This window comes from Aspergillus campestris (assembly GCF_002847485.1).
Source record: "Aspergillus campestris IBT 28561 chromosome Unknown P168scaffold_1, whole genome shotgun sequence".
NCBI lineage: Eukaryota > Fungi > Ascomycota > Eurotiomycetes > Eurotiales > Aspergillaceae > Aspergillus > Aspergillus campestris.
In genome coordinates, this window is record NW_020194336.1 from 4,855,847 (window position 1) to 4,878,887 (window position 23,041).

The 23,041-nt window shown below is 52.5% G+C and overlaps 14 protein-coding genes across 14 annotated transcripts; 6 read left to right on the forward strand and 8 right to left on the reverse strand.

Annotated features, from left to right (window-relative positions):
• Nucleotides 1-402: 402 nt before the first annotated feature.
• Nucleotides 403-1,236, reverse strand: P168DRAFT_278878 (uncharacterized protein; the record flags this gene model as incomplete). Its single annotated transcript, XM_024835730.1, has 1 exon — nt 403-1,236. One exon carries the CDS (start codon nt 1,234-1,236, stop codon nt 403-405), a length of 834 nt encoding a protein of 277 aa, XP_024697983.1.
• A 2,317-nt stretch (nt 1,237-3,553) lies between these two features.
• Nucleotides 3,554-4,194, forward strand: P168DRAFT_301902 (cell wall mannoprotein 1 family protein; the record flags this gene model as incomplete). Its single annotated transcript, XM_024838586.1, has 2 exons — nt 3,554-3,937; nt 4,003-4,194. The coding sequence occupies exons 1-2, from the start codon at nt 3,560-3,562 to the stop codon at nt 4,192-4,194; spliced, it is 570 nt and encodes a 189-aa protein (XP_024697984.1). The 5' UTR covers nt 3,554-3,559.
• Nucleotides 4,195-4,664: 470 nt separating this feature from the next.
• P168DRAFT_324356 (Zn(II)2Cys6 transcription factor domain-containing protein) lies at nt 4,665-6,707 on the forward strand. Its single transcript, XM_024840828.1, has 4 exons — nt 4,665-4,740; nt 4,806-5,291; nt 5,342-5,476; nt 5,526-6,707. The coding sequence occupies exons 1-4, from the start codon at nt 4,684-4,686 to the stop codon at nt 6,243-6,245; spliced, it is 1,398 nt and encodes a 465-aa protein (XP_024697985.1). The 5' UTR covers nt 4,665-4,683; the 3' UTR covers nt 6,246-6,707.
• A 1,958-nt stretch (nt 6,708-8,665) lies between these two features.
• On the forward strand, nt 8,666-9,228 carry P168DRAFT_35283 (uncharacterized protein). Its single transcript, XM_024841894.1, has 4 exons — nt 8,666-8,768; nt 8,817-8,890; nt 8,944-8,988; nt 9,042-9,228. The coding sequence occupies exons 1-4, from the start codon at nt 8,709-8,711 to the stop codon at nt 9,133-9,135; spliced, it is 273 nt and encodes a 90-aa protein (XP_024697986.1). The 5' UTR covers nt 8,666-8,708; the 3' UTR covers nt 9,136-9,228.
• A 405-nt stretch (nt 9,229-9,633) lies between these two features.
• On the reverse strand, nt 9,634-10,836 carry P168DRAFT_287406 (putative glycosyl hydrolase). Its single transcript, XM_024836567.1, has one exon. The coding sequence runs from the start codon at nt 10,754-10,756 to the stop codon at nt 9,683-9,685; it is 1,074 nt and encodes a 357-aa protein (XP_024697987.1). The 5' UTR covers nt 10,757-10,836; the 3' UTR covers nt 9,634-9,682.
• Nucleotides 10,837-11,044: 208 nt separating this feature from the next.
• P168DRAFT_324358 (uncharacterized protein) lies at nt 11,045-12,070 on the reverse strand (the record flags this gene model as incomplete). Its single annotated transcript, XM_024840829.1, has 1 exon — nt 11,045-12,070. Exon 1 carries the CDS (start codon nt 12,002-12,004, stop codon nt 11,045-11,047), a length of 960 nt encoding a protein of 319 aa, XP_024697988.1. The 5' UTR covers nt 12,005-12,070.
• A 207-nt stretch (nt 12,071-12,277) lies between these two features.
• P168DRAFT_315402 (uncharacterized protein) lies at nt 12,278-12,999 on the reverse strand (the record flags this gene model as incomplete). Its single annotated transcript, XM_024839901.1, has 2 exons — nt 12,278-12,337; nt 12,394-12,999. 2 exons carry the CDS (start codon nt 12,997-12,999, stop codon nt 12,278-12,280), a joined length of 666 nt encoding a protein of 221 aa, XP_024697989.1.
• Nucleotides 13,000-13,264: 265 nt separating this feature from the next.
• On the reverse strand, nt 13,265-13,747 carry P168DRAFT_324359 (uncharacterized protein; the record flags this gene model as incomplete). Its single annotated transcript, XM_024840830.1, has 1 exon — nt 13,265-13,747. One exon carries the CDS (start codon nt 13,745-13,747, stop codon nt 13,265-13,267), a length of 483 nt encoding a protein of 160 aa, XP_024697990.1.
• Nucleotides 13,748-14,735: 988 nt separating this feature from the next.
• mep20 (putative penicillolysin/deuterolysin metalloprotease) lies at nt 14,736-15,890 on the forward strand (the record flags this gene model as incomplete). Its single annotated transcript, XM_024837998.1, has 3 exons — nt 14,736-14,958; nt 15,006-15,815; nt 15,871-15,890. 3 exons carry the CDS (start codon nt 14,736-14,738, stop codon nt 15,888-15,890), a joined length of 1,053 nt encoding a protein of 350 aa, XP_024697991.1.
• A 406-nt stretch (nt 15,891-16,296) lies between these two features.
• Nucleotides 16,297-16,876, reverse strand: P168DRAFT_324360 (uncharacterized protein). The gene is made up of 3 exons (XM_024840831.1): nt 16,779-16,876; nt 16,600-16,728; nt 16,297-16,538 (listed from the first exon to the last, which is right to left on the reverse strand). Exons 1-3 carry the CDS (start codon nt 16,822-16,824, stop codon nt 16,360-16,362), a joined length of 354 nt encoding a protein of 117 aa, XP_024697992.1. The 5' UTR covers nt 16,825-16,876; the 3' UTR covers nt 16,297-16,359.
• A 635-nt stretch (nt 16,877-17,511) lies between these two features.
• On the reverse strand, nt 17,512-17,963 carry P168DRAFT_35304 (uncharacterized protein). Its single transcript, XM_024841895.1, has one exon. The coding sequence runs from the start codon at nt 17,866-17,868 to the stop codon at nt 17,605-17,607; it is 264 nt and encodes an 87-aa protein (XP_024697993.1). The 5' UTR covers nt 17,869-17,963; the 3' UTR covers nt 17,512-17,604.
• Nucleotides 17,964-18,507: 544 nt separating this feature from the next.
• P168DRAFT_287408 (PLC-like phosphodiesterase) lies at nt 18,508-20,059 on the forward strand. Its single transcript, XM_024836568.1, has one exon. The coding sequence runs from the start codon at nt 18,919-18,921 to the stop codon at nt 20,026-20,028; it is 1,110 nt and encodes a 369-aa protein (XP_024697994.1). The 5' UTR covers nt 18,508-18,918; the 3' UTR covers nt 20,029-20,059.
• A 302-nt stretch (nt 20,060-20,361) lies between these two features.
• P168DRAFT_278887 (uncharacterized protein) lies at nt 20,362-20,803 on the forward strand (the record flags this gene model as incomplete). Its single annotated transcript, XM_024835731.1, has 3 exons — nt 20,362-20,485; nt 20,540-20,649; nt 20,702-20,803. The coding sequence occupies 3 exons, from the start codon at nt 20,362-20,364 to the stop codon at nt 20,801-20,803; spliced, it is 336 nt and encodes a 111-aa protein (XP_024697995.1).
• P168DRAFT_35379 (sugar porter family MFS transporter) lies at nt 20,735-22,803 on the reverse strand. The gene is made up of 4 exons (XM_024841896.1): nt 22,500-22,803; nt 22,055-22,442; nt 20,960-21,994; nt 20,735-20,905 (listed from the first exon to the last, which is right to left on the reverse strand). Exons 1-4 carry the CDS (start codon nt 22,594-22,596, stop codon nt 20,896-20,898), a joined length of 1,530 nt encoding a protein of 509 aa, XP_024697996.1. The 5' UTR covers nt 22,597-22,803; the 3' UTR covers nt 20,735-20,895.
• Between the last annotated feature and the right edge of the window lie 238 nt (nt 22,804-23,041).

The window sequence follows — 23,041 nt, forward strand, 5'->3', positions numbered from 1 at the left end:
TCCATATCTGTCGTGTATTCAAATTCCTTGATACTATCCCTTAACTGCTTGAATGTCGATGAAGCGCACTCATGTCGAGTCAGACGATAATCCGGCGCTGACGGCTGGAATGCGAAGCCTGTTAGTCCTGGTGAAGTGTTACACCATGATGGATCTATAAATGAGCCCACGGCCCGCACCAGCGCGTTGTAGCTTGTACCAGAGTGGGGAGGGGTGGAAGCAGGTGGCCAGAACAACTTGCTGCTCTGTCTCTGCAGGGTCAGTGCACCAAGCATCATGGATCAGCATTCGAAAGAACAGCCGCGCGATGTGTTACTATAGGTTTTGTACTCTTTGTCGAGCGCGGTGAAGACCCTGGAGATTTTCTCGGATCTGCGTCGGTTGATTTCGGCTGCACTGCTTTTAGCTGGTAATTATAGATGAAATTGGTAGTTGGGGCTCACGTAATAGTGTAGTAGGTAAAGACAGGCCGAGGCTGGTGAGGGGTTCGTTGCTCCGTGTAATCGCAAGGTTGGCTGCCTTTCTAAGCAACGCCTGACGGTTAAAGATGCATGAAATACACAGCCACAGCATGACCTCGCGACAGTGGGTTGTGGGGAACGACGGTATTAAGGTGTCAATCCAGATGTCTGCAAAGAATTTCACCGGCAGGACACTATCATAGTAGCCTGCAATGGTGGCTAGCTGCGCCAGACAAGTCACGCTGATGTCCCGGGTCAACCTGTGAGTTTTGCAATGGACAATATTCATGAACAGGAGAAAAGCTTCAAAATCCCAGTCTCCGGCATCCAGCTTCACGTAAAAATTCTCGAAGAGAGACTGACCCTCCTTCCAAGGCCCAGTAAGACACTTTTTTAGAACTGGCGAAGCGAAGGCGAGGTGCTTGGCAGAGACCTGTACGGTGTAGTGAGGTAATTCCGGGTCATCGCCCTTCGGCTCTGGCGTAGGATTGCCTTCATCATTTGGGGGATCATTGTTTGTTGTGTAACGGCCACTGGCAGATTTTGGGATGGCGATGCACTCTTGCGGCCATGGGGTGAACAGGGGCACTCTTTTAGGTAATGCGAATACAACCTCTCCGTTTGGGTCAATGGCATGGGACGGTTTTTCCATAGCCGTATAGTCTGTAGATGACTTGGTGATACACCGAGGGGGGGTAAGATCGACATAGGAATTTGAGCTCCAATTAGAAATAGAAGTAGCACATATCAGGCCTAGACAAGATGATGGATACATTACAGGGGACGTGTCCCTCTTATTCTGCCAGTTGTGCGGTGGTGAAAATTCCGATCCGGATAGATACGAATCACTGATATCTTGATCAATGATTAACTGTAGCAAATAATGATGATGTAGCAATTGTGTCCTTGAACCTTGACCGAGTTTACAATAATTTTATTATAGCCCCTGGACCAGAATAATGAATCGGTATTCAAGCCGCGGTGATTCTTGACTAATTGATTAGCTTCACTGTACTGACAGCCTGAACTAATGTAGCTTCTGCACACCATGCCGTTTGTCCCTAGTTTTACTGCCTAATGATACGGAGGCTTGACAGAAAATAAGAATAACACAAGTTTGGGGCACTTGATACGTTATGAAATCCATTAGGCCGATCTCTAACTTTCCAGGTCGGGTGTTAAACTTTCTTTCAGCTTATCGAAAGTCGAGTCTAGGCATCAGTGTCACGAATAACCAGATTCTAGTGCCAAGGTCTGGTCTTCGAGGTCTGGCTGTGACGGGGTGTACCAGACGCGGTCTCGGAAATCGTTTACAGCCTCTACTCAAGCGATGTACTTGGCGTCATGGTGGGGTAGAGGCACGCGGTGAGAATAACTCTCTTTCCTGCGTTTGCTGTTGAGGTGCATCCTGCATAATACAGGAGGATTCCTAGCAGCAGCCGGCTGATTCTAGAACTCATCAACAGCCGTGAATATATCTGCGATCTTTGCCGTTCTTCCCGGGTTTAGCTCAGCCACTGTACCAAAATACCGAACGGCATTGTAGCCGAGCTTCATATAACTGATACTCCAAGACAGAGCTCTCAAGCTCCACTGGGGCCCTTGTATAAGTCTCTAGCACTGGCTCTTTCATTTCTGACTCCGTGGGTCCTTAAAGTCACCTTTAACTAGATAAGATATTGGTTGGCTTCAGGCGAGGATCAAGCTCACAACCTCCGCAGCCGGGCTCATAACCTCTCAGCTACTGTACCAAGATACGGGCTTCATAAGACCGATAGACGAACAGTTGGTTTCGGCTGCAACGGCGTTAGCTAATAATGATAGACCCTTGTACGGAGCAGTTGGAGCCCACATAACATTAGTTGGTATGGGCAGTGGCTGGGCAGGCGATTTTGGGCCCGCTGCAGAGCCCGCTCTCCGGTTAGATGTTGGAAATTATTCGATGGATATCTAGCAAGAGATATATCAAGGATGATAATGAGTTTAATGAGAATGTAACGAAAGCGGACTGTCTCTTCGACTGCTTCCGGGCTCATAACCTAACAACATGGAAGAGATGAGCGTAGGGAGAGGATGAATGACCCTATTTCTCTAAGAACAATGGCCACACTATCTAGTCCGTCATATGACTATCCCAATGATAATCGTCTCCCAGACCGATCACTGAGTTTATAGCTGTACCCCATACCCTTTATCCTGTTGCGGGACCTTTGAAACACGCCTCTGTACAACAACAATAAGTCACTGTGCATTTTTGACTAATGGACAGTTTATCCTCTATCACAACAGTAATGAAACCAATCTAATTGTGTGTTCTGCAGGGCCATTTATTTGGCAGACTTATTTCCTTCACAGAGCGGGAGGAATCCGCCACACGTTGCTCATAGGGTGAGGGTTTGTTTTGATCTCAATTGTTACTGCGTGTATTGTGAGTATCAAATAGTTACTATCTTCACTACTAGATATTAGTAAGGATGCTCGTTGCCATCACACTAGTTTCTGCCATAGGTAAGTCATCTAACATCAAGTTATAATACGCAGGAGAGTTATAGCTTTAGTCTATCATTATGTCAAGATATCAGTCACATTGAGTCTGATATAATGCTGATTTAGTATTTCAGTATAGTGGTGGAGATATCACAATTCATACATATCTAGAGTACTCGGTAAATAGTGTCATGATCTTGATAATCACTCCATAGCGGTATATTAACAATGATAAAATCAATGATGGTGGGACCGGGCAATATATAATTCGCCCAGTACCTCATCCCTCAGGTGGAGAATGCTGTGATCACTGGGGTGAGTGGTAAGAGTAAACAGGGATGAATGTGTTGTAACCTGCAAGACCAACCATGATCAGGTTAAATATATACTATTGCACTTATCCAAGGTTAATCGGATGAGCAAAAAAGGAACCAAAGAGCAACGAGCACAGTATAAAAGCATGGCCATCATCCCCCTTCCCGCCAACATTCTCCTCGCTCCACACCTCTTCTAGTCCTCACCCTTGACATCGCAACAGCTAACCTGTTCTCAATTGACCTGATTTGTCATTAACCAAAATGATCGGAAACAAGAAACTTGCCGTTGCCATCATGGTGCTGGCCATGGTAGTCTCCAGCTCCGCCTTTCTGCTTGCCGCTCCCCTGTTTCTGACTTCCACCTTCGCTGGTGCCGCCCTTGCGTCCGTTGACCCGGTTGATCCCTTGTCGAACCTGCTGGACAATCTCGCTCAGGCTGCCAGCGACTATCTGATTTTTAAACGGGCTGTTGATTCATTCAATGGCGACCTCAATACGATCCGCGGCCTTGCCGAGTCCGGACTAATCGTCGAGCAATCCGTCAATAACTCCACGGCCGCCGCCAAAGCCTGCCACAAGCTCAATGTCGACGAGAGCACCCAGGTCATGACGGCTCTTGCTAAGCCCTACCCCACTTTCATGGCGGATCTGCTGGGCAACATCACTGCCAAGGTATGTGTTCCCCCCGCGAGTGCTTCGTGGCGTAGAACAGAGCACCAGCTGACGAGATCCTTCAGAAACCTTATGTCGACGAGCTTCGTATGAATTCTCAGGTCGTGGGTTACTTGCGTAGAATGTTCCGTGCGTCAGACCAGCTGCCTCTGGCGCTGGAAAAGATCGCGGTTGAGAGCGACGCCAGGGTCATTGACCAGGGTCGCCTGTGGTGCAATGGACTGATTGGAGATGCTATCGATGAGTTCGGCAAGTGATCGGCATGCTCTATGAGTTGTGGCAGCTCAGATTTTATTTCATGGGATTGACTGCTGTACTGTCTACGTTCTGCTTCGATCTTTTTGTTGTGGTCATCAACGCTAGGCATAGTTAGTCCCCTGCCAATTGAAACATTGTTTCTACCGTGTGCCTTCGTAGACCCCACGATGCTGTCGGGAAAGACGAGCCGCGGATTGTGATTCTGTCCTGGAATAACAGCGAAAAACGTAACACAGAACGCAATTCCATGCGTACAATACATCTGAGGTCAGACAAGTGGGTATGCCAAGCCATGCATCAAGGAACGAGGCAGTGATGGATTAAGTCCGATCCTGTCAGACATTAAGGCGCCCTCTAAACACCCATTGGGTTAGTTCGCGATGGAGTATAATTCCGACCAACGTGATCCATCACTTTTCGTCCAGGCTTCCAGCTGAAACCCCCCACCACGAATTCCACCATCTACCCCATCCCACACTCCTTCCAACATGCCGGGGGTTCCCTCGGGTCGCGGTTGCGAGGCGTGTCGCAAGCAGAAGAAGAAGGTCAGTCGTGGCTCGTCCACCCCACCAGCCAGCCCTACCCCACCTAACCCTAGATTGTCTTCCAGTGCGACCAGGCTCAACCCTCCTGCGCTCGATGCGCCCGTCTCAATATCCCCTGCGTCGGCGGGGGCGTCCGACGGTTTAAGTTCATGGATCAGGGGGTTGTCGTCAAGATGGCAGTGAATAGAAAGACGGATCCCCAACCACAAACCCGAGCGCCCACGCCGCGATTCCTCCCATCCTCCGAGACAAACGCCATCGCCAACGCCTTTGTCTGCATGATGGAGGTCACCGACGTTCGATATGACATCTCCTGTTACGGTGGCTTTTTGAAACAAGTTCCAAGCCGGCTGGGAACCAGTCCAGTCCTCGATGCGTCCGTCACGGCTCTCACCCACGCGTCGGCGGCGCTCTATACCCGACAGGATCATGTGGAGGTTTTCCAAAAGTACGGACATGGATTGTCGGTCCTGCGCACCGCATTGAGTAATGCGCACGAATCCCACTCGGCGGACACGCTGTGTGCCATCTACTTTCTGATGATTGCCGAGGTCAGTATCGGCGCGTGCAAAGGACGAGGACGGCACACTAATTGTTCCAGGGCTGGATCATGAGGAAATACGATATCTGCGCAGGACATGTAAGTGGCATGGCTTATGTATTGAATATTCTGGCTGCCAAAAAGGACCCCGACCCGTTCGAGCAAGACCTCCTCCGAACGCTGTGTCTCCCTGTAGTAAGAACATTCCCCCCACTCCCTCTTCCGTTTCATCCTGACATCCCAGCTTCTGGTGAGCATCTTAGATCCCACCGTCAAGCTTCCCACCAGCGTGATGCGCCAAATCACCGTCGCCGGTCCGCGTCGTCCCATCCTCAACAACGAGAACGCCCCCATCCGAAGCCTGCAGGTCACCACCTTCGCCAAATATCCGGACCTAGTCCACCACCCTGAGCTCCACTTCTCCGATCTCGTGGCAACCTATCAGCAGATGCACTTGGAGTATGCGATACTGCGGCGCCGCCTCGACACCACCACGGTCGACATCGCTGCGGAGGCCAACCGTGTCCCGAACCTGAAGACAATGCGGCTTCAGGCCCTTTTCCAGGTCGGATGCAGCTTGGTGCTCACACTGGCAATCATCTTGAATCGGGTCTACCATACGTGTGACCCGTTGGAGCCTGGCCTGGACGACGACTTGAATCACTTCTGCCGGGAGAGCTTCACCCTGGCGGAGGCGGCCCTGCCCCATCGTCCGCTGGGATCGAGCCCAATTCCTCTCAATTTGACGATTGCCTGGGCAGTGGTGCGTGACGCTCACCTGCGAGAACAGATTGAAGGCATGATCGAGGTGTACGAAGCGAGCTATATCAAGACCCCGTGGAAGGCCTCGGCGTTTCTGCTGCAGCAACACTTAACGCAGTTGCGTCTTCGAATGGCGTCTCTGCGGCAGTCGGAAGATATCTTTCGGACCGTAACAAACAGCTCTTTTGCGACGCCTTCCTGACGAGCAGCCTTTGCATTGTTAGCGAAATCTATAGTCTCACTAGAGGTACGGGATTGCTTACCTCGTCCTCCCCCAAATACTCGGTCCCAACCCTGATTTCCTCCCCGTCACCCTCGCACTCAAGCCGAACTTATCGCCTCTGTCCCTGATTTCCACCAGACGTGCTTCCGCTTGAGGGGCTGCTCCCAGGACTGCCACCACCATTCGCGTTGGGGGTGCCCGCGTTCGATCCGGACTGGCTCCCCGAAGTTGAACCATTTGTCTGACCATTTCCGTTGTTGGAAGATTGTCCGACGACGGTCTGGGGAACGAGAAACGCTTGCATTTTGTGTATGGAATAATGTTGATGGTACTGTTCGGGTTTTGCTGTTGATTTGCATTTGGGATTCATCCCGTCCCAGTCCATATTTATATGTATCTGTTAGATCACATCTGCGATCGATCGCACAATCTGGCATCGACATGAAGGATGAAGCAAAATGATGTAAAAAATAAAAATAAACAAAACCAACTCGTATTGATATCCCCGATATAGACACAGACTAATCCAAGGGATTCAGTACCGCCTCCACCGAGACCGTTCCTGATCTACTCGGCTCCCGGCCAACCATCCCTACCCTCCACATGGGCAGCTCCTTGATGGAATACTGACGTTGCGCTCAACCGAAAGCCAGCTTCATCTGCAATCCAATCATATCCCGGAGATCAGGGTTGCGTGAGCTCATCCTGATCGTCACGCTGACCGACGCCAAGCCGTCAGCTAGGCCCCCGCTTGGCCTAAATTGGCCAAATCGGCCGCTTTTCTGGTCTGTGCTGGGCTTCATCTGCACCAACGGGGAAATGTAGTCGAGCTTATGTTATGCTCTGCATGGCGCAGCATCGCCTATCACTGTCGCACTATTAATATACTGTCGATGCTACTTTCTTCTACTACATATCAAGTATAATAGAGACAGTCTGACTGGATATCTGGCTACTTCCAACAGCCAAGATAGTAATCCAGTTGGTTGAGAATAGTAGGATATGAGAGAGAATCTCACTCACCACTCGGGACTTCTATGCCACTGTCTCAGCGCTATACCACCGTCTCCAACAAATGAGCGCCCCTATCCGCGATCGATCGATTTCATTCCTCCCCATCTGCGCGTAAGGCTGCTCCTCCGTCTCGCCTTGTCCTCAGCTCCGCTCCTCTCCCTGTTTCTCTTCGTGCTGGAACACCCGCCCCAGTGGTCTCCCTTACAGTCTTCGCTGTACATCTACAATTCATGTCCCATTACGGTATAGTTTAGGTGGACAGCGTGCCTTGAACAGTAGCAATTCCCAGACAACCACCCCGAAAACATCACTCTGGAATACTCCATCCAGTAGCTGTAGCCTTCTCAGTCATATGCTAGCACTGAGACACGGTTGCTACTCTTGGTAGGTGTGCTCAGCTGTAGGGCAGCATTGGGAGTGGAGAAAGCGTAGGGCTATGCAGGAACAGTAGGATTCCCAATACGATGGGAAGGGAGTCCTGAATTCGGTGTGGCTCAGATGGTGGACTAGGGTCCTAAGGTTGGAGGGCATGTGGGCCTTATAGAGAGTGGGGGTAAGGCGCTTTTCGGATAGGTGGTGTTTGATGGTTCTCGCTAGATGGGGAATGCTTGTATTGTCTATTTTAGGTTTGTTGGGCCTGATTTGCATTTTGTATGCTACTTGATTGGTCTTGGGGGAGAAATGGCGCTTTGTTGCTGTCGACGGTTGGATCAAGACCGCTGTATATTTAGACGAACCTATATGCTGACGCTTTGACATCATAACGGTTTGACGACACCAACACATATTAAATGGCCGAGAGTGTCACTGAGACAATGCGACGCTAGGCCTCGATTTACTTAGAAGAGAAAAAGAGAACATAAAAGTAAGACATCCGCTGAGGAATGTTGCAATGCTCGTCTAGTAATTCAGGCCGTTCAGGCATACAGCCTCTGGCCTACTGTGTTTTTTTTATCATCACCATCAGAGTAACCATACAGGCGAAGTGAATGTCCCATTCAATCACAGGATTGACTCCCGTTCCCTGGTCGAGGAAATGAGACCCTTATGCTGACGCAGTTCTCATCTGTGGTGCCTAGCTCACTCACCCGACGCCCTCCTGGACACGAACATGCATGCTGCTTCATAATCCTGCTACATAAGCTAGTTATAGTGTCGTGGCACCATATGAAAACTACATGGTGTACATGTTGTTGTCGAATGGAAAGACCACGACAGCATCAGGGCAAAAGTCGCGTGTCCACTGGCTCAATCTCCCTCCAAGGGAGACAATTGGGGTACCGGCAGCAAGGAATGTCGCCCCTTCAGCGATGCAAGGGATGTGATACCAGCAACCCTACGCCCCGACGCAGCTTTAAATGCTAGATGTGCGCCCGCAGGAAGTGACCACGTTTCGAGAACTGCACTGTCCCGAAAGAACTTGAAGCCATGTACGCTACATTGATCCTCTTGCTGGCGACCTCCACCGCGCTGGCCAAAACCATCACGGTACGACTCCAGTATGCAGATAACCAGGACAACCGCTGATCAAAACAGGTGGGAATCGGAACAAGTGAGGCGAGCCGGCCACTACATGTCCCCGTGGGGGAGTGCACAGACGTGGACGAAGAGTACTTGCCATACTTTCTCTCACTATAATCTATAGCACTGCTAACAGGAACAGGGAGGTGTACACGTTGGACTTGAAACAGCCCTGTCGGGCGTTCACGTAAGTCTCTGGACTGAACCACTAACACTATGCCACCGTGCTAACAGTCACAGTGGCGTCATGTGCACAGGACAGACAGTCTTACTGAATCCCGGCGAACATACGAGTATAACCCCTGTGCCGGTCGGAAGTCTCTTGTGCGAATAGATGCGATCATGATCAGATCTGTCGTGGTGGGTTAGGGTGGTAGATACTATATCATAGGTTTGCGACGAGATGTATCAAAAATTTTGTTCTCCCTACGCTCGGGTTTTTCTGATGAGATTCCGGCCAATAGCATATTTCAAAAATAGCACAAAGAACAAATGACAGGAACAAGCCACCCAGCATAAACCCATGGTAAGAATGTCCTTTTCTGTAGGTTTTACCCACTGCTCCTCCTATGACACCGGCCCCTCACCCATCTCTGGGTGACGACCCTACGTGAGGAATGCGGTTGGTTATACGGGCTATATACTATTAGTATTCGCGTCTATTTCGAACGGTGGAAGCTATATACTGGCCTGTGATCATAAACATGATTGAAGATCCTCTCTTCAATGATATTCTTATCTTCCTCTCAGGTAACAGTACTTATAATTCTGATATAAAGTCGTGCTATAATTCTTTCTATGACTATGGGTCTAGAATTTTTGAATTCAATAGTGAAAATATTATATCAAGTTTATTCAACGACATTAAGATCAAACTCAATCTACAATCTCTCCCGCAGCTTCAAGATGCGCTCCGTGCCCGCATCAAACTGCTCCTTGGACACCGACCCATCTTCCACGGCCGCCACCAGCGCGTCCACAATGACTGCTCCCTGCGTGACATTCCTCGCCGCCGCCAACAGCAAGTCCATACCCGCCTGCGCCGCGAGGATCGCGCGGGCCGAGTCGTCCCCAAACGCCGTCAACGCCCCCGCTTCAATCGCATCCGTCACCGTCACCCCGGTGTATCCCAACCGCTGGCGCAGCTCCCCCTGGATCCACGACTCACTCAGCCCCGCCGGCATTTTCGGGTCGACCGCGGGGTATACCCCCCACGAGGCCATCACCATGGCCACATCCGCTGCCATCGCCCCCTGGTATGGCGCCTCGTCCTTACCCCTTAGCTCGTCGATCGTCAGGTCCAGCGTCACCGGTTTTTCGTCCGTGTTCGAGTCCGTCGGCGCCGCTCCCAAGCCCGGGAAGTGCTTCGCCGCCGCGAGCACGCCCTCGGCCTGCTGCGCCTTGATGAAGGCCGACGCGCACTTGTCCACCCGCTCCGACGTGTTACCGAACGACCGACCGAACTCGTCCGCAAAGTCGCCCGCCGTCCGGTAGATGTCCAGAACGGGCGCCAAATTCGCGTTCATCTGGTACTTCTTCAGCGCGGTGGCAGCATCTTTCCCTGCCTGGGTGGCCGCGCCGACTGGGTCCTTCGCGTCTCCGATCGCCTTGGCGGGGGCTTCAGGTCCGCCCGGGAGACGGCGCACTTCGCCACCCTCTTGATCTGTCGAGATGATGAGGGGTGTGCCGGCGTAGGCGGGGCTCGCCGCATAGACTTCTTGGAAGTGCTGAATGTGCGCGGGGAGATCGTCGTCCACGTTTTCGCCGAACAGGATCAGCCCGCCGACTTTACCGGCTGCTATGAGGTCGAGGAGCTCTTGAGGCGGCGTTGTGCCGGGGTAGGAAAATATGACGTGGGCGCCGGCCTGGGTCGCGAGGTCGGATGGCGGCGCGGATAGGGCGGGGGTGCCCTGAAGAGAAAACGCCAAGAGAGTGAGGGGTTGGAGGAGCTTCATCGTGGGTTTATTATGCTGTAAAATGTCTTTTGAGTCGCGATTGTCACGTACGGGGTGGAGGAGCCTGCTTTATATTTGTTGATACGAGGCCGTTAAGCGATGTTGCATGATCGACATCGTCTGGTCGGTCGAGGCCGTCGCGTTGTGGATTTCGACCAATCGCACCAGTGTCTCGTATAGATAGGATCCGACTGGGGTTACATCGTTGTTGGAGGATAGTTAAATTGAAGGGTCATCACTATCGACATACACGGTCCTCGTATATACAAGTTCGTCACCTGGAATGCCTTAATAGAGTACAGTCCCCGCTATCACGATCGCCGACAACACCCACAGCCCCGGTCTCACCACCGCACCGATCGACTTTTGTGTCTTTCCAGTTTCCGAATCATCCCCTTCGCTCGTATCATCGCTCGTGTCCTCACTCTCAGACTCGCTCGTCGAACTTCCAGACGAGCTACTACTGCCACTCCAACCGGAGCTCGGCTTAACCGGCCTATCATCCCCAGCATGGCGACCCGCCTTGCGCGCCTCCTTCGCATACTCCCACTCCACCTTGTCCCCCGGCTTGATGTCATCAAACGCCGCGGTACAAGCATCCATATCCGTCTTGCCCTTGAAATAACTCTCCAGGCACGCAATCTGCTTCTTGTTCATCTTCGCCTGGCACGGGTCCGGCTTCCCGTCCTCCCCCGAAACCAGCTCCGGACACGAATCACTGGGGTCTTTGGCCGTGATAGCCCCGAGATACTGCGGACAGCCTGAGAACAGATCATCGGCGCCGCTGCCATCATCGACAATTGTGAACTTTACGCGCCCCGTCCGCACGTTCCCCGTTTCGATCAGCATGGTGTCCCCCTTATCCGTGCACGTCGTCGTTGAATACTCCCACGATAGAGTGTACTCTCCGGCTTTGATGTTCCCCCCCCAGTAGGTGGAGTCGGCGAGAATTCCCACGTTGCCCGCGGTGTAGTTAAATTGCTTCTGCCAACTGTCGGAGGCGAAACTTCCCGCCGCGAAGAATGCCGGTCGATCCCCGTTGATTTCCCAGTTGATCTGGTAGTCGAAGACCTTGGCGGTCGGGGCGTTCTGCAGTGCGAACACAACCGGGGGCACGGTCATGTTGTTGTATGTGGTCTTGCCCTTGGGGAAGACAAGATCGATTTCGATGCGTGCTGGGTTGGATGCGCTAGCTAGCGCAGCGGTCGCCCCGAGGGTGAGCAGAGTGATGGGGAGCATGGGGAGCATGTTGGGTCGGTGTGGTGGTTGTGCAATTTGTCCCTGTAAGGATGGGCCAGAGAAGACTATATATCGACACCACCCATTTCCTTTTTATCATTTTCTTCAACAATCACATTGTGTTGCCTGTTCGCCTTGTCTGGATCAATACGGATGGTGCTTTGGAATACGAGCCCTGGGCCAATCCCACCCGACGCCAAGCAGCCCGTCTGTCCTTTCTGAGAATAGCGATACTCATTAATAGAGACTTGTAGACTGACTCCCCACTAATACAGTCTAGCTTCAGGCAGCAAATGGCCCGATGGAAGAATAGCGGGACCCGGGTCCGCAGACATCTGAATCCTATAAAATCGTTGAAAAACATCACGGATCACGTCGTAGCACGCGCCAAAACGCACCACCCGCATGCTTCCAAAGTCGATCATCGTCGATGATGCCCGCGGGTAGCTGTAGCGTTGTCGTCCGTAGTCGATGATGATGTTAGCTGCCGCTCGCACTTCGGGCTCGATCTCCTCTACTACCACCTTGGTCCCTGTGCCACTTATGTTGGCCGAAGAGCCCATCAGAGGCAGTCCGGCTGCGGTGGTCAGCCGCGAGAGCTCTTCCTGCAAGCCGCCTCCGTTGACTAGCATCGACAGAGTTTCGTCCACGGTGCTCTTCGACAGTGTCGCGTTCCCGAGTTTGCGGACCAGAGGGTGGTCTGGACGGAACGGGGCGACGACGCCGAGCGGGAGATCGAGGTCGACTGTCAGTAGCCGCACCATAGACTGTCGCTCTGGTGGGAGAACGTGGATGGCTTCTTGTAGAGCAAAGCTTCCGATCATGGCGTGTTTCTTGTGTGGTTTGCGTCGCTTGACGGTGAAGAGTCGGTCCAGGGCTTCCGCGTCACATGCTACCAGGCCGTATCCAACGTTGGCGGGGATGATGGCCAGACCACCGTTTCGCAGCACGTCAAACACCCGTTGGGCGTCTCGAGCAATGTCCACTGACTTGCTTTCTGACATTCTCGGTGCTTACGGTCGTGGTGGTCAGCAAGGTTGCCGGAGGTGTCTATATTAATACAGATATCTGAAATCACAACTTTCTACTAATGGCTGTCCTACACTTGTCTTACTGTGACATAAAAAATAAACCGAAGACTCTGAGTTCGCACCCGTGGGTGTTGCGAGTCGGGGTGTTGTGCCCTGCCGGTCGTGTACAGGACAAGAAAAGCAAACTAAAATGGGCATTCAAATAGATACGGGCTTTCAGATAAGACAAGCAAGTAAACTACTCGACTTTGACATCCACCTTATTGGAAACATACCCCCCTCGGGACGACCCTTCCAAATGCTCTAGATGGGCGCCGCTCACATCGCTGGCACCGCCCTGCCACACAGCATGCCACACCCCCTCCGCCTGGATGGCATACTCGTGCCCATCCACCAGGGGCACATGCGATAGCGTGATAACCCGGTCGATGGAGGCGTTAGCGGGGATTTCCACCAAGTCGTTGTGATCGGCGGGCAACCGTCGGTTGATTTTGATGGTTGTCAGCGGCACGGCAGAGTCGTCGTTGGTGTGATCGCGCACGGAGAAAACGCCGAGAATATCAGCACGAGGGTCCAGCGGGGTGCCCCAGGTCAGGACGGTCACCGGATAGTCCGCATTATTATGGACGGCGACGTGGATGGGGATGGTTGCTGGGGATTCCAGCGGGGTAGGCAGACTCGGGGGAGTCAATGTCACCTGAAGGTTGGAGATGTTGGCCATGTTGATGATAGTGCTAAAATATCCCGATAGAGAAAAAGAAAGTGCTAGGTTGAGTTGGGAGGCATCTCCGTCGGGGTGCAGCTTGATCAATTGTTTATATTACAGCTCCGGCGCTAATCTGTCTTGTGCACGATGAAACCTCGGTTGCCATGCCTGCCGTCGATTGCACCAATTGATATCGCGCACTGCCAGATAATGTCCAGCTGATAGACAGGGACGAGAGTGTCATCAGCGCTAGCGGTGCGGGGGAAGCCAAGCCACCGAGTGGAGGGTTGCATTCCTAGGGGCAAGACTAATTGTGAGTCTGGCCGTTGAAGAATGCGTGCTAAGCATCGTCCATTGTTCCTGGATCTTCCGATCAGCATTCCCACCGAGATCTAACGTGGTCTCCATCGCCCTAGGAGGCTGATCCGTGGTTACGGTCGACAAGATGTTAGTTACAGACATTCTAACTCTTCGCTGCAGAATGCAAATATTACAATCAAGCCTCCCGTCTGAGGACAAGCCCCCCGTCTGAGACATTTTGCCGTCAGAAGCTTGAGCTGGCCACAGCGGGGGCCGGCGGACGAGGCGTTGTCCTAAACTCTTATCTCTGGAAAGCATGCACGCCGTGCAAGCCACCCCCATGTTAATATATCTCTAATCGCCGTGAATAAGCCCCAGGGACGAGTTAGGAACGGCTGGTTCAGCCACTTAATTTCTTATTTAGCGGCTTCCCGCCGGGCCAAGACGACTACGACACGGATATGCTCCGATTCAGGAAAGAAGACTTTGCGGTTAATGGTCAGTTGAGGTGATTTCGGCAGTTAGGGTCTCAAGTATAGCGGACCGACGGTATTGACAGCTGCTGTGGACTCCAAGACATGACAGATTCTAGCCATGTCGGACGAATATAAAAGGGTCAACATGACCACCGTTCGAACAGACGTCTCCATTGTCTCCACTGTAAGAACATCCAGTTTCATAAACATCTTCCAAATCATTCACCATGCGGACTCCCTCAGCTGCTGCCCTCCTGGCCCTCCTCCCCAGCGCCCTCGCCATCCCGGTGAGCGCTGACTCTCCCTCTCTGGATGTCACCCTCACCCAGGTGGGCAACACCCGCGTCAAGGCGGTCGTGAAGAACGTCGGCAGTGAGGACGTCACCTTCGTCCACCTGAACTTCTTCAAGGACTCTGCCCCCGTCAAGAAGGTGTCCCTGTTCCGCGAGTGTAAGTAGAACGCCGGCCCATTCATCGTCCTTGACTGACCCACCTAGCCTCCGAGGTTGCCTTCGAGGGAGTCAAGAAGCGCTTCCGGTCCAAGGGCCTGACCAAGGATGCCCTCACCTCCCTGGCACCCGGTGCCGTCATCGAGGATGAATTCGACATCGCCAGCACCAGCGACCTCACTAAGGGTGGCTCCATCACCGTCCGCACGTCCGGCCGCGTCCCCACCGCGAAGAACAGCGCCATTGTCGGCTCCATCCCCTACTCGTCCAACGAGCTGACCATCACCGTCGACGGTGCTGAGGCTGCGAAGGTTGCCCACGCCACCAAGGACATCGTCAAGCGTACTGAGATGACCGAGTGCTCCGGTGAAAAGCAGTCCGCCCTCGAGACGGCCCTCAAGAACTCCGTCTCCCTGGCCACCAAGGCCGCCGCCGCTGCTGAGTCCGGCGACGACGCCCGCTTCGAGGAGTACTTCAGTACCACTGACGCCGAGACCCGCAGCACCGTCGCTGAGCGCCTGCAGGCTGTGGCCAAGGAGTCCGGCTCCACCACCAGTGGCAACACCCAGTACTACTGCGAGGATACCCTCGGCTACTGTGAGCCCAACGTCCTGGCCTGGACCCTGCCGGCCCAGAACATCATCGCCAACTGCGACATCTACTACTCGGAGCTGCCGGCTCTGGCCTCTGGCTGCCACGACCAGGACCAGGCGACTACCTCGCTGCACGAGTTCACCCATGCCCCGGGTACTTTCAGCCCTGGTACCGATGATCTGGGTTACGGCTACGACGCCGCGACTGCGCTGAGCACGGAGGATGCGCTGAACAACGCTGACTCCTACGCGCTGTTCGCCAATGGTATGTTCGCTTCTCCTTTGATTGGTTGGTGGATAGTACTGACGATGTGCTGCAGCTGTCTATCTCGACTGCTAGTCTGCGACTCTTCGAGGTTGATGGGATGTTTTTATGGCTTATCATGTTTGGAAAATGTTGCACATAGCTGGAATGAAACTGGTGTTCTTTTTTCAATATATAAGTAACGTTTGGTGGCCATGCCAGGTAGGCTGTAAACCGCCACACCATAGCGTAGATTGTAGTCGTCTCAATATTGTTTTCAGTATATATCCCAATATACTGAAGGCATGACTACATTATGTCGGCTTACATCCTTGGGCGGATATGCGGGGCGTAGACAAGCCTTGCGAGTTCCTTCTAACGGACCATCCAAAGAAATTCATAACGACTCGTGCAATTTTCCCATCTTAATCGGGCAGAACAATACTGTTAACTATGAGGAATATACATATATCATTATTAAACTATTCATAGTAAGAATTATCCCAAAACAAGTACCCTAGTACTCTCTTGCCGGCCGACCCTGTTCAGTCCGACACCAAGGAGTCTAAACACGCGTGCAAAGTCCCTCGATACATTTGTTATCATAGCAGCAATTCTCGTCAGCCAGACAGGGGCCGTTATCCTCGCGACAACCAGGCCACTTGGGGTCGGTGGGCCGACACTTGGTGGCAGCGCAGTAGGTCGAGCAGCAGCCTTGGCCGCCGCCGCCGGACACACAATCAGCTGGATCAAAGTGTTAGTATGAATATTAGACAAGGTCAGGCTGTGCGTCAGTCAAGCATACCATACACGCCCAGACAGGTCGCAGTGGGAACGCAGGTGGTGATGGTGGTCGAGGATGGGCTCGTGAAGGTGGCCGTGGTGCAGAATTCGGTTCCGACGCAGGCGTCGGCGTCGCCGCATTTGGCTTGCGCTGTTCCTGTTGTTAGATACATACAAGTTGGATGAAGACCTATAACGTACCCATGGTAGCTAGGGCGAGACCGGCGAGGGGCTTGATGAAATACATATTGATGTCTGGTAGTGTGAACTGTGTGATGGTGATTGATACTATAACTTTGTGAAGACTCAAGTCCTTGATGCTGACCCATGAGGTACTTTATACCCGGAGGCGATGCGCCAAGACAGTGCGCTGGACGCCCGATGATCGAATACGAGGATAGACATCATCGTTGCGATTGTTCGGCTTCCATTTACCGTTTCCGTCTGTTTCCTACGATCTGGCTGTCATCTGCTGGTGAGATTCTGGTGGCGAGGTGGGTCTAGCCGATAGACGTTGGATGCTGTCCCCATTCTACCTTGGTATAACTGATCCTGGGGCCGAGTACGACCATGACACTGGGAAATAGCATGCGCTGTGTCTGTTGTGTTCGCATGGAACATGGGCAACGAATACTTGGTAAGGAAGTGCGTTGGGCGGACCCAGTCGGATACGACTAGCATCTGGCGATCATTCGCTGGGTTCCAGACTTTCGTTCCAGACGTCCTGTGTCGTGGCTGTAATTGGCGAGATGAGTGGATATGGATCGGTCGATAAGGTTTGTTTCTAAAATCAGCAGTAAGGCTACCCATCACCGATCGTGGAGCCACTGGAAGCATCATTTCTATCAAACCGCGATAAAGATATCCAGATGACTTCAATAACCGTGGACCACTTTGGCTTTGGCCTCTTTGCTTCGGGTTCCCACCATAACTCGTTCATCCTACGTAATTAGAAGATGAGGGACCGGTATATGTAACGGTGGATGCCCGCATATCCTCCTACGGCCTGTTGAATGAGTTTTATCAACTATCTCAGTGAGCTTCCCGCCCATATCCACACTATATCCAAATGCAACACGTCGGGAAGTGGGGGATAGTAGACTGTGTGTTTATACGCGTTGGATATATTGCCACAAGCCGCGAGTAAGACCGCATGGTGGTGGATTCTGCAATGACGGCATCTGCCTGAATACCAGGCGGCTGGGACTGGCTGTACAATGTTCATGCGACCCGTCGAAAATTGAATTCGTCTCCCGGTTGATCTACTCATATCCTGAGCGGTAATCGGCATATATTTTCACGTATTAGTTCACCCCACGCGATTGATTACTGGCAGGCTGTGGAGTGCGTTACGGCAACCTCCATTGACCGCCACTCATCAGCCAAATACCCTAGAGGTGGAGGGGAATCAGCAATTCTCTTTCAGCACCCCTTGCAGCTCGGGAATAGGACGCGACCGTTCTCGCTGTGCCCGCTCACACTAGGGATGAAATGAACATCGCGCACCTTGAATATCTTTGCTCTTCCGACCGCCCGTGAGATCCGGATATCTCATCTCAAATCCAGTCAACTCTCGTCTCCTACCAACAACGATGCGACTGCTGTACCTCCTCTCCGTTATATTGGGCGCTGTATACGGCTTGTCCACCGACCATGGCGACTGTACACCCAGCGGAGAGCATTGTGACAATGAACATTCGTGCTGTGGGGGTTCTGCCTGTAGCGAAGGGATGTGTGTCTTGATCATGTATGTGACACCCACAGGCAACGGAGCAGGGCTAACAAGGATAGATAACCATATCGAAGTACCGAAGACAATAGAGATGAAAATAATGGGATATGGTGATCTACACTAAGTATGCATTGTGCTCCTGGTATTTGAGGTGGAAACAGGAATTCTTTCGCCAATTATTTCCTGCCCTTGTCTACCCTGAATACCGTCTCAGCGTCCTCCATTGCCCAACCAGGAAATTACTCACATACCTCTCACTACCCATGCCTAAAGGGGAAAATACAAGTCTGTGGAGGGAGGAGGCAATGAATGACCTGTGCTTCACTGAGTAGACCTATCACTTAGACCCATCTGGGATCGCACCTTCCATTTGAATTGTCACCTTGGTTTAGAATGATCTTAGTCAAATGTTAGACGGCAATACTCCTTCCAAGTGCCCTTGACTAGACGACTCTTCTCGGTATCTTGTCCAGATATCTGGCGATGCATTGGCTATCTCTTCTTTCCCTTGTAGGCACTGCCCTGGCAACTTCCTCTTACTTCCCAGACTATGTACCGGCATTCAGGAACATCCAAGTTGGTCCAAGGCCATTCTACTTGGTAGATGACATGGATGATAGTCCTCTGAAGAATCAGCTATCCTCGTGCAGCGAGAGGCCCATCCACTACGCCTCTACCTTTTCCATCTCGCATCGCGGTGCACCCCTCCAGTTCCCGGAACATAGTCGAGAAGGCATGCTGGCAGCTGCACGCCAAGGGGCTGGGATCATCGAGTGCGACGTCACGTTCACTCAAGACAATCGCCTGGTCTGTAGGCACTCGCAATGCGACCTCCACACGACGACCAACATCCTCACCATCCCCAGCCTAGCCGCCAAGTGCACGAAGCCCTTCTCCCCGGCCACCCATAAAAAGTCAGCAGCGGCAAAATGTTGCACATCTGATATCACATTAGCTGAGTTCAAGTCCCTCTGCGCCAAGATGGACTCCAGCAATGCTTCTGCAGTCACTCCGGAAGACTATCAACACGGCGGACAGCTATGGCGCACTGAACTGTACAACCAGTGCGGGACCCTTGTCGAGCACACCGAGTATATCAAGCTCATCGACAGTCTAGGGCTACAGTTCTCGCCAGAACTCAAAGCCCGAGAAGCAGTCCCGCGTTTTAATAGAAAACATGTGCAAGAGGCCCATGCACAGCAGGTGATCGACGATTACAAGAATCTGAATATCAGTCCATCTCGGGTCTGGCCCCAATCTTTTTCGGAGGCTGCCATCCTCTACTGGATCCAACACGAGCCCGCCTTTGGAAAGCAGGCTGTCTACCTCGATAGCCGTGTTAACACTCCCAGCGGCTATGCCGAGGCTGTCGCCAGTTTGCCCCGTCTGCAGCAGCGGGGCGTGCGCATCATGGCTCCACCAATTTTTGCCCTGCTAAATACGTCCGCGGACGGCGAAATCGTTTCGTCGGAGTATGCACGTGCTGCCAAAGACGCCGGCTTGAATCTGATCGCCTGGTCGTTGGAACGATCTGGTCCGATCAAGCTGGCTGCAGCCGCGGGAGACTATTACATCCAGTCGATCGCCGGTGTCCTCCATAAGGACGGCGACATCTACCGTATACTCGACGCCCTGGTGAACAAGGCCGGTGTCAAAGGAATATTTTCGGATTGGCCGGGAACGGTGACTTATTATGCCAATTGTATGGGATTATGGTAGATGAATAATAGCGACCGTCTAGCCAGTTTACTCCATGTAGGATAGCTTTGTTAAAGCACAGTGGTCGCAGTTCCATGGATATCGAGCTTAACTCTGTAGATCAGGCCATCGATTCATTCCCCTCCAATCATAATCAATGCCATTATTAAAGGGAATTCGATGCGATTGGCTGTGCATGGCATCCGGGCTGTCAGTCTGTCCGATTAGGGTTTGACGCGGATGGCGTGACATCATCATGATCATTCCACTTGGGACACGCCTTTTATATTGAACACTTCGAGCATGCCCCCTCGATTCAAATGATTGTCTTCAAGTCAGTATATACAAACAGCCATGTTGAGACTACTTCGCACTCCTGTTACCCGCGCCCCGATCAACCGCGTTCCTGCGGTCTTGTCGTCCCGAGTCGTCGCAAGGGGACTCCACCCCGAGGTGCATTCCATCAAGGGGGACGACTGTATGCACATTGCTACGCTGTTACGCTCGCTTCCAACACACTGATGACGTCTAGTTTACTTGGCTCCCACTTTCCCGGACGATTTTGAATCCCCGACGATGTATAAGAACAACGTTGGAACGAGTCAGTGGGACGAGATCCACGCCACGTTTAGCGAGGCTTCGGTACATAACACCCTTCATTGCAATCTACAATTCATTGTACTAACGTAAACAGGTCAAGGCCGACCGTGGCGAAGTCAGCTTTCAGACCGTGTCTGAACAGGGATTGGATGGGCTGGCACCGGAGGAGATGGAGCCCAAATTGGACGAGATGTAGATCTGTCTTTGCCTTCGAGACTGGAGTACTTTGACCGGCATTCTTGATCAAATTGGGTCGTTGACATTGGGCATTCAATATGGACTTGTGTATCATCGGGATCTGGTATTTATTCTTCAATCGCATTCTCTTGCTAGTCATTATCTCGTGACCTACTTGACTTCCTCGACATGCTGCACCATCCCACCCACCTTCGCCTCAACATCTCTCTCCTGCGCGTGCTGTCCTGGCATGACGGTCCTCCCTCCCTGGGAGGTAAACACCCCGCCTGTAAATCCTCCCTTGTTAAACAACATCGGGATGTCCTCGAGCTCAAGACCCTTCGTCTCAGGGTAGAAGAAGTAGACCATAGGAATGAACACAGCATTCAACACCGCAAATATCACAAACGTCTTCCACCCAATATTATCGAACGCAATCGGCGTGATCTTAACAACGGCGAACACCGCCATCCAGTTCCACCCCGAAGCCATGGCTTGCATCCGCGTGCGTACCCGCGTCGTGTTCAGCTCTGCCGGATAGAACCACGGCACTGGCAGCCACCCGACCCCGTAGAACAGCTGGAACACGAAGATGAACGCCGTCGCCCCGTAGGCGCAGTCTCTCCGATCCAGAGAGAGCAAGATACTGACCATCACGAAACAAAAACATAGTCCCGCGGAACACAGCATCAGCAGAGTACGTCGTCCGAACCGGTCCATCAAGAACACTGGAATGGCCGACCCCACGAGATATGTGCACTGAATGCAACCGCCCAGAATCATTGATAGGTCGCGACTCATCCCCATCGTGGTTTGGAACATCACTGGTCCGTAGTAGTTAATCATGTTAGACCCTGTGAATTGCTGTCCTAGCTCGATGGATATGGTTATCAGTAGGCGGCGTAGGTTCTGCGTCTTGCCCCAGGTGAATAGCTCCATGAAGCGGAACGGTCCATCTCGTTCCTCCTCTTCGATCGCTGTTTGGATATCGAAGATGGTCTTGCTGACTTCGGGGTCGCTCACGGCGCGGTTCTCGATTGCGGCGACGACGGCTCGGGCGTCCTCATGCCGGTCGTGTTGGACGAGCCAGCGGGGCGTCTCGGGGAGGCCAATGATTTGGAGGATCAAGAGGATGGCAAAGACCGCCTGGAAGGCGAGGGGAAAGCGCCACTGAAACGACGAAGAGCTGAAGCTGGTGCCGTAGTCCATCCTATCACGCACACCTCGTCAGTCTCGTCGAGTATATACAATGTTGGAAAAGTATACGAACCAGTACGCGATGACCACACCGAGGATGGTCACCGTCCCCTGGGTCGTCAACAACGCGCCTCTACACGACGCCGGCGAGCACTCGCTCTGGTAAACCGGGGCCGTGGAGGAGTTCATCCCATTGCCAATCCCCGTCACGATTCGCCCTGTAATAAGCTGCGCCACCGTGTCGGATGATGCGAGAATGATAGTCCCGACAACCATGATTGATCCTCCGGCCATGAGCATCGACCGTCGCCCGTATCGCTCCCCGATAAAGTAACACACGATTGACCCCACCACGCATCCGATATCGTACAGTGCCGTGATATTCCCCTGCATTTCAGGGTCAGGATTGTTGAAGTCTTGTCCGAATCGATTTTCCGCGCCAACGATTCCTGCCATAACGCCTGCACTTCTCAGTATTTCGTCGTATGTTCGAGGGATGGGATGGGGCAAGAACGTACCCTGATCGAATCCTAGCAACAAGAACGCCTGGCAGGATGCCATCGTAATGGCAGCGATCAACGCCTTGCCGCGGAATTCATGTTTCCAGAGATGCATCTTGTCTGGTTGATGCTAGAAATGGTTGAGACAACGGTCGGGGTCGTCACAACATTGTTCAACAGATTAAGGAGCTGATCCTCAGGTTATATTTCGCGCTGAACTCCCTCGTGAAAAGTTCCCCCGACTGCGCAACCCAGCTGTTAATCTGGCGATGTTGCAGGGGTGTTGAGACGGCCAAGTAGTCGATCATACCCCATGGGGCATAGATGGGAGACGAGCTCGGTCTATCTTCTCCCGAGATGCGGAGTTCGCTTCCCCACGTTTTTCGCATAATCTGGGGTTGACGGTCGTTATCGCAATGCCGTTTCATGTCATTTCTACCCAATATTCAGTGGCTCTCAGTGAAGAGTGCGAGGTATACCTGTATACATTTGTCATTTCTGAGAACGAGGTTGCCATCGCGGTGATGGCAGATGTCGAAACCAATGAGCCTAGGGTTGGC

Excerpts from the sequence above, each read along its gene's own strand:
- P168DRAFT_324356 (XM_024840828.1), top strand. The coding sequence starts at position 4,684 with ATGCCGGGGGTTCCCTCGGGTCGCGGTTGCGAGGCGTGTCGCAAGCAG. Across the intron at positions 4,741-4,805 it reads GTCGCAAGCAGAAGAAGAAG|TGCGACCAGGCTCAACCCTC; the intron begins GTCAGTCGTGGC and ends ATTGTCTTCCAG. Across the intron at positions 5,477-5,525 it reads GAACGCTGTGTCTCCCTGTA|CTTCTGGTGAGCATCTTAGA; the intron begins GTAAGAACATTC and ends CTGACATCCCAG.
- P168DRAFT_35283 (XM_024841894.1), top strand. The coding sequence starts at position 8,709 with ATGTACGCTACATTGATCCTCTTGCTGGCGACCTCCACCGCGCTGGCC. Across the intron at positions 8,769-8,816 it reads CGCTGGCCAAAACCATCACG|GTGGGAATCGGAACAAGTGA; the intron begins GTACGACTCCAG and ends TGATCAAAACAG. Across the intron at positions 8,891-8,943 it reads TGCACAGACGTGGACGAAGA|GGAGGTGTACACGTTGGACT; the intron begins GTACTTGCCATA and ends TAACAGGAACAG.
- P168DRAFT_287406 (XM_024836567.1), bottom strand. The coding sequence starts at position 10,756 with ATGAAGCTCCTCCAACCCCTCACTCTCTTGGCGTTTTCTCTTCAGGGC.
- P168DRAFT_324360 (XM_024840831.1), bottom strand. The coding sequence starts at position 16,824 with ATGTATTTCATCAAGCCCCTCGCCGGTCTCGCCCTAGCTACCATGG. Across the intron at positions 16,729-16,778 it reads TCTCGCCCTAGCTACCATGG|CGCAAGCCAAATGCGGCGAC; the intron begins GTACGTTATAGG and ends CAACAGGAACAG. Across the intron at positions 16,539-16,599 it reads GACCTGTCTGGGCGTGTATG|CTGATTGTGTGTCCGGCGGC; the intron begins GTATGCTTGACT and ends ACTTTGATCCAG.
- P168DRAFT_35304 (XM_024841895.1), bottom strand. The coding sequence starts at position 17,868 with ATGCCGATTACCGCTCAGGATATGAGTAGATCAACCGGGAGACGAATT.
- P168DRAFT_287408 (XM_024836568.1), top strand. The coding sequence starts at position 18,919 with ATGGATGATAGTCCTCTGAAGAATCAGCTATCCTCGTGCAGCGAGAGG.
- P168DRAFT_35379 (XM_024841896.1), bottom strand. The coding sequence starts at position 22,596 with ATGCATCTCTGGAAACATGAATTCCGCGGCAAGGCGTTGATCGCTGCC. Across the intron at positions 22,443-22,499 it reads GTTGCTAGGATTCGATCAGG|GCGTTATGGCAGGAATCGTT; the intron begins GTACGTTCTTGC and ends TGAGAAGTGCAG. Across the intron at positions 21,995-22,054 it reads GGTGTGGTCATCGCGTACTG|GATGGACTACGGCACCAGCT; the intron begins GTTCGTATACTT and ends TGTGCGTGATAG.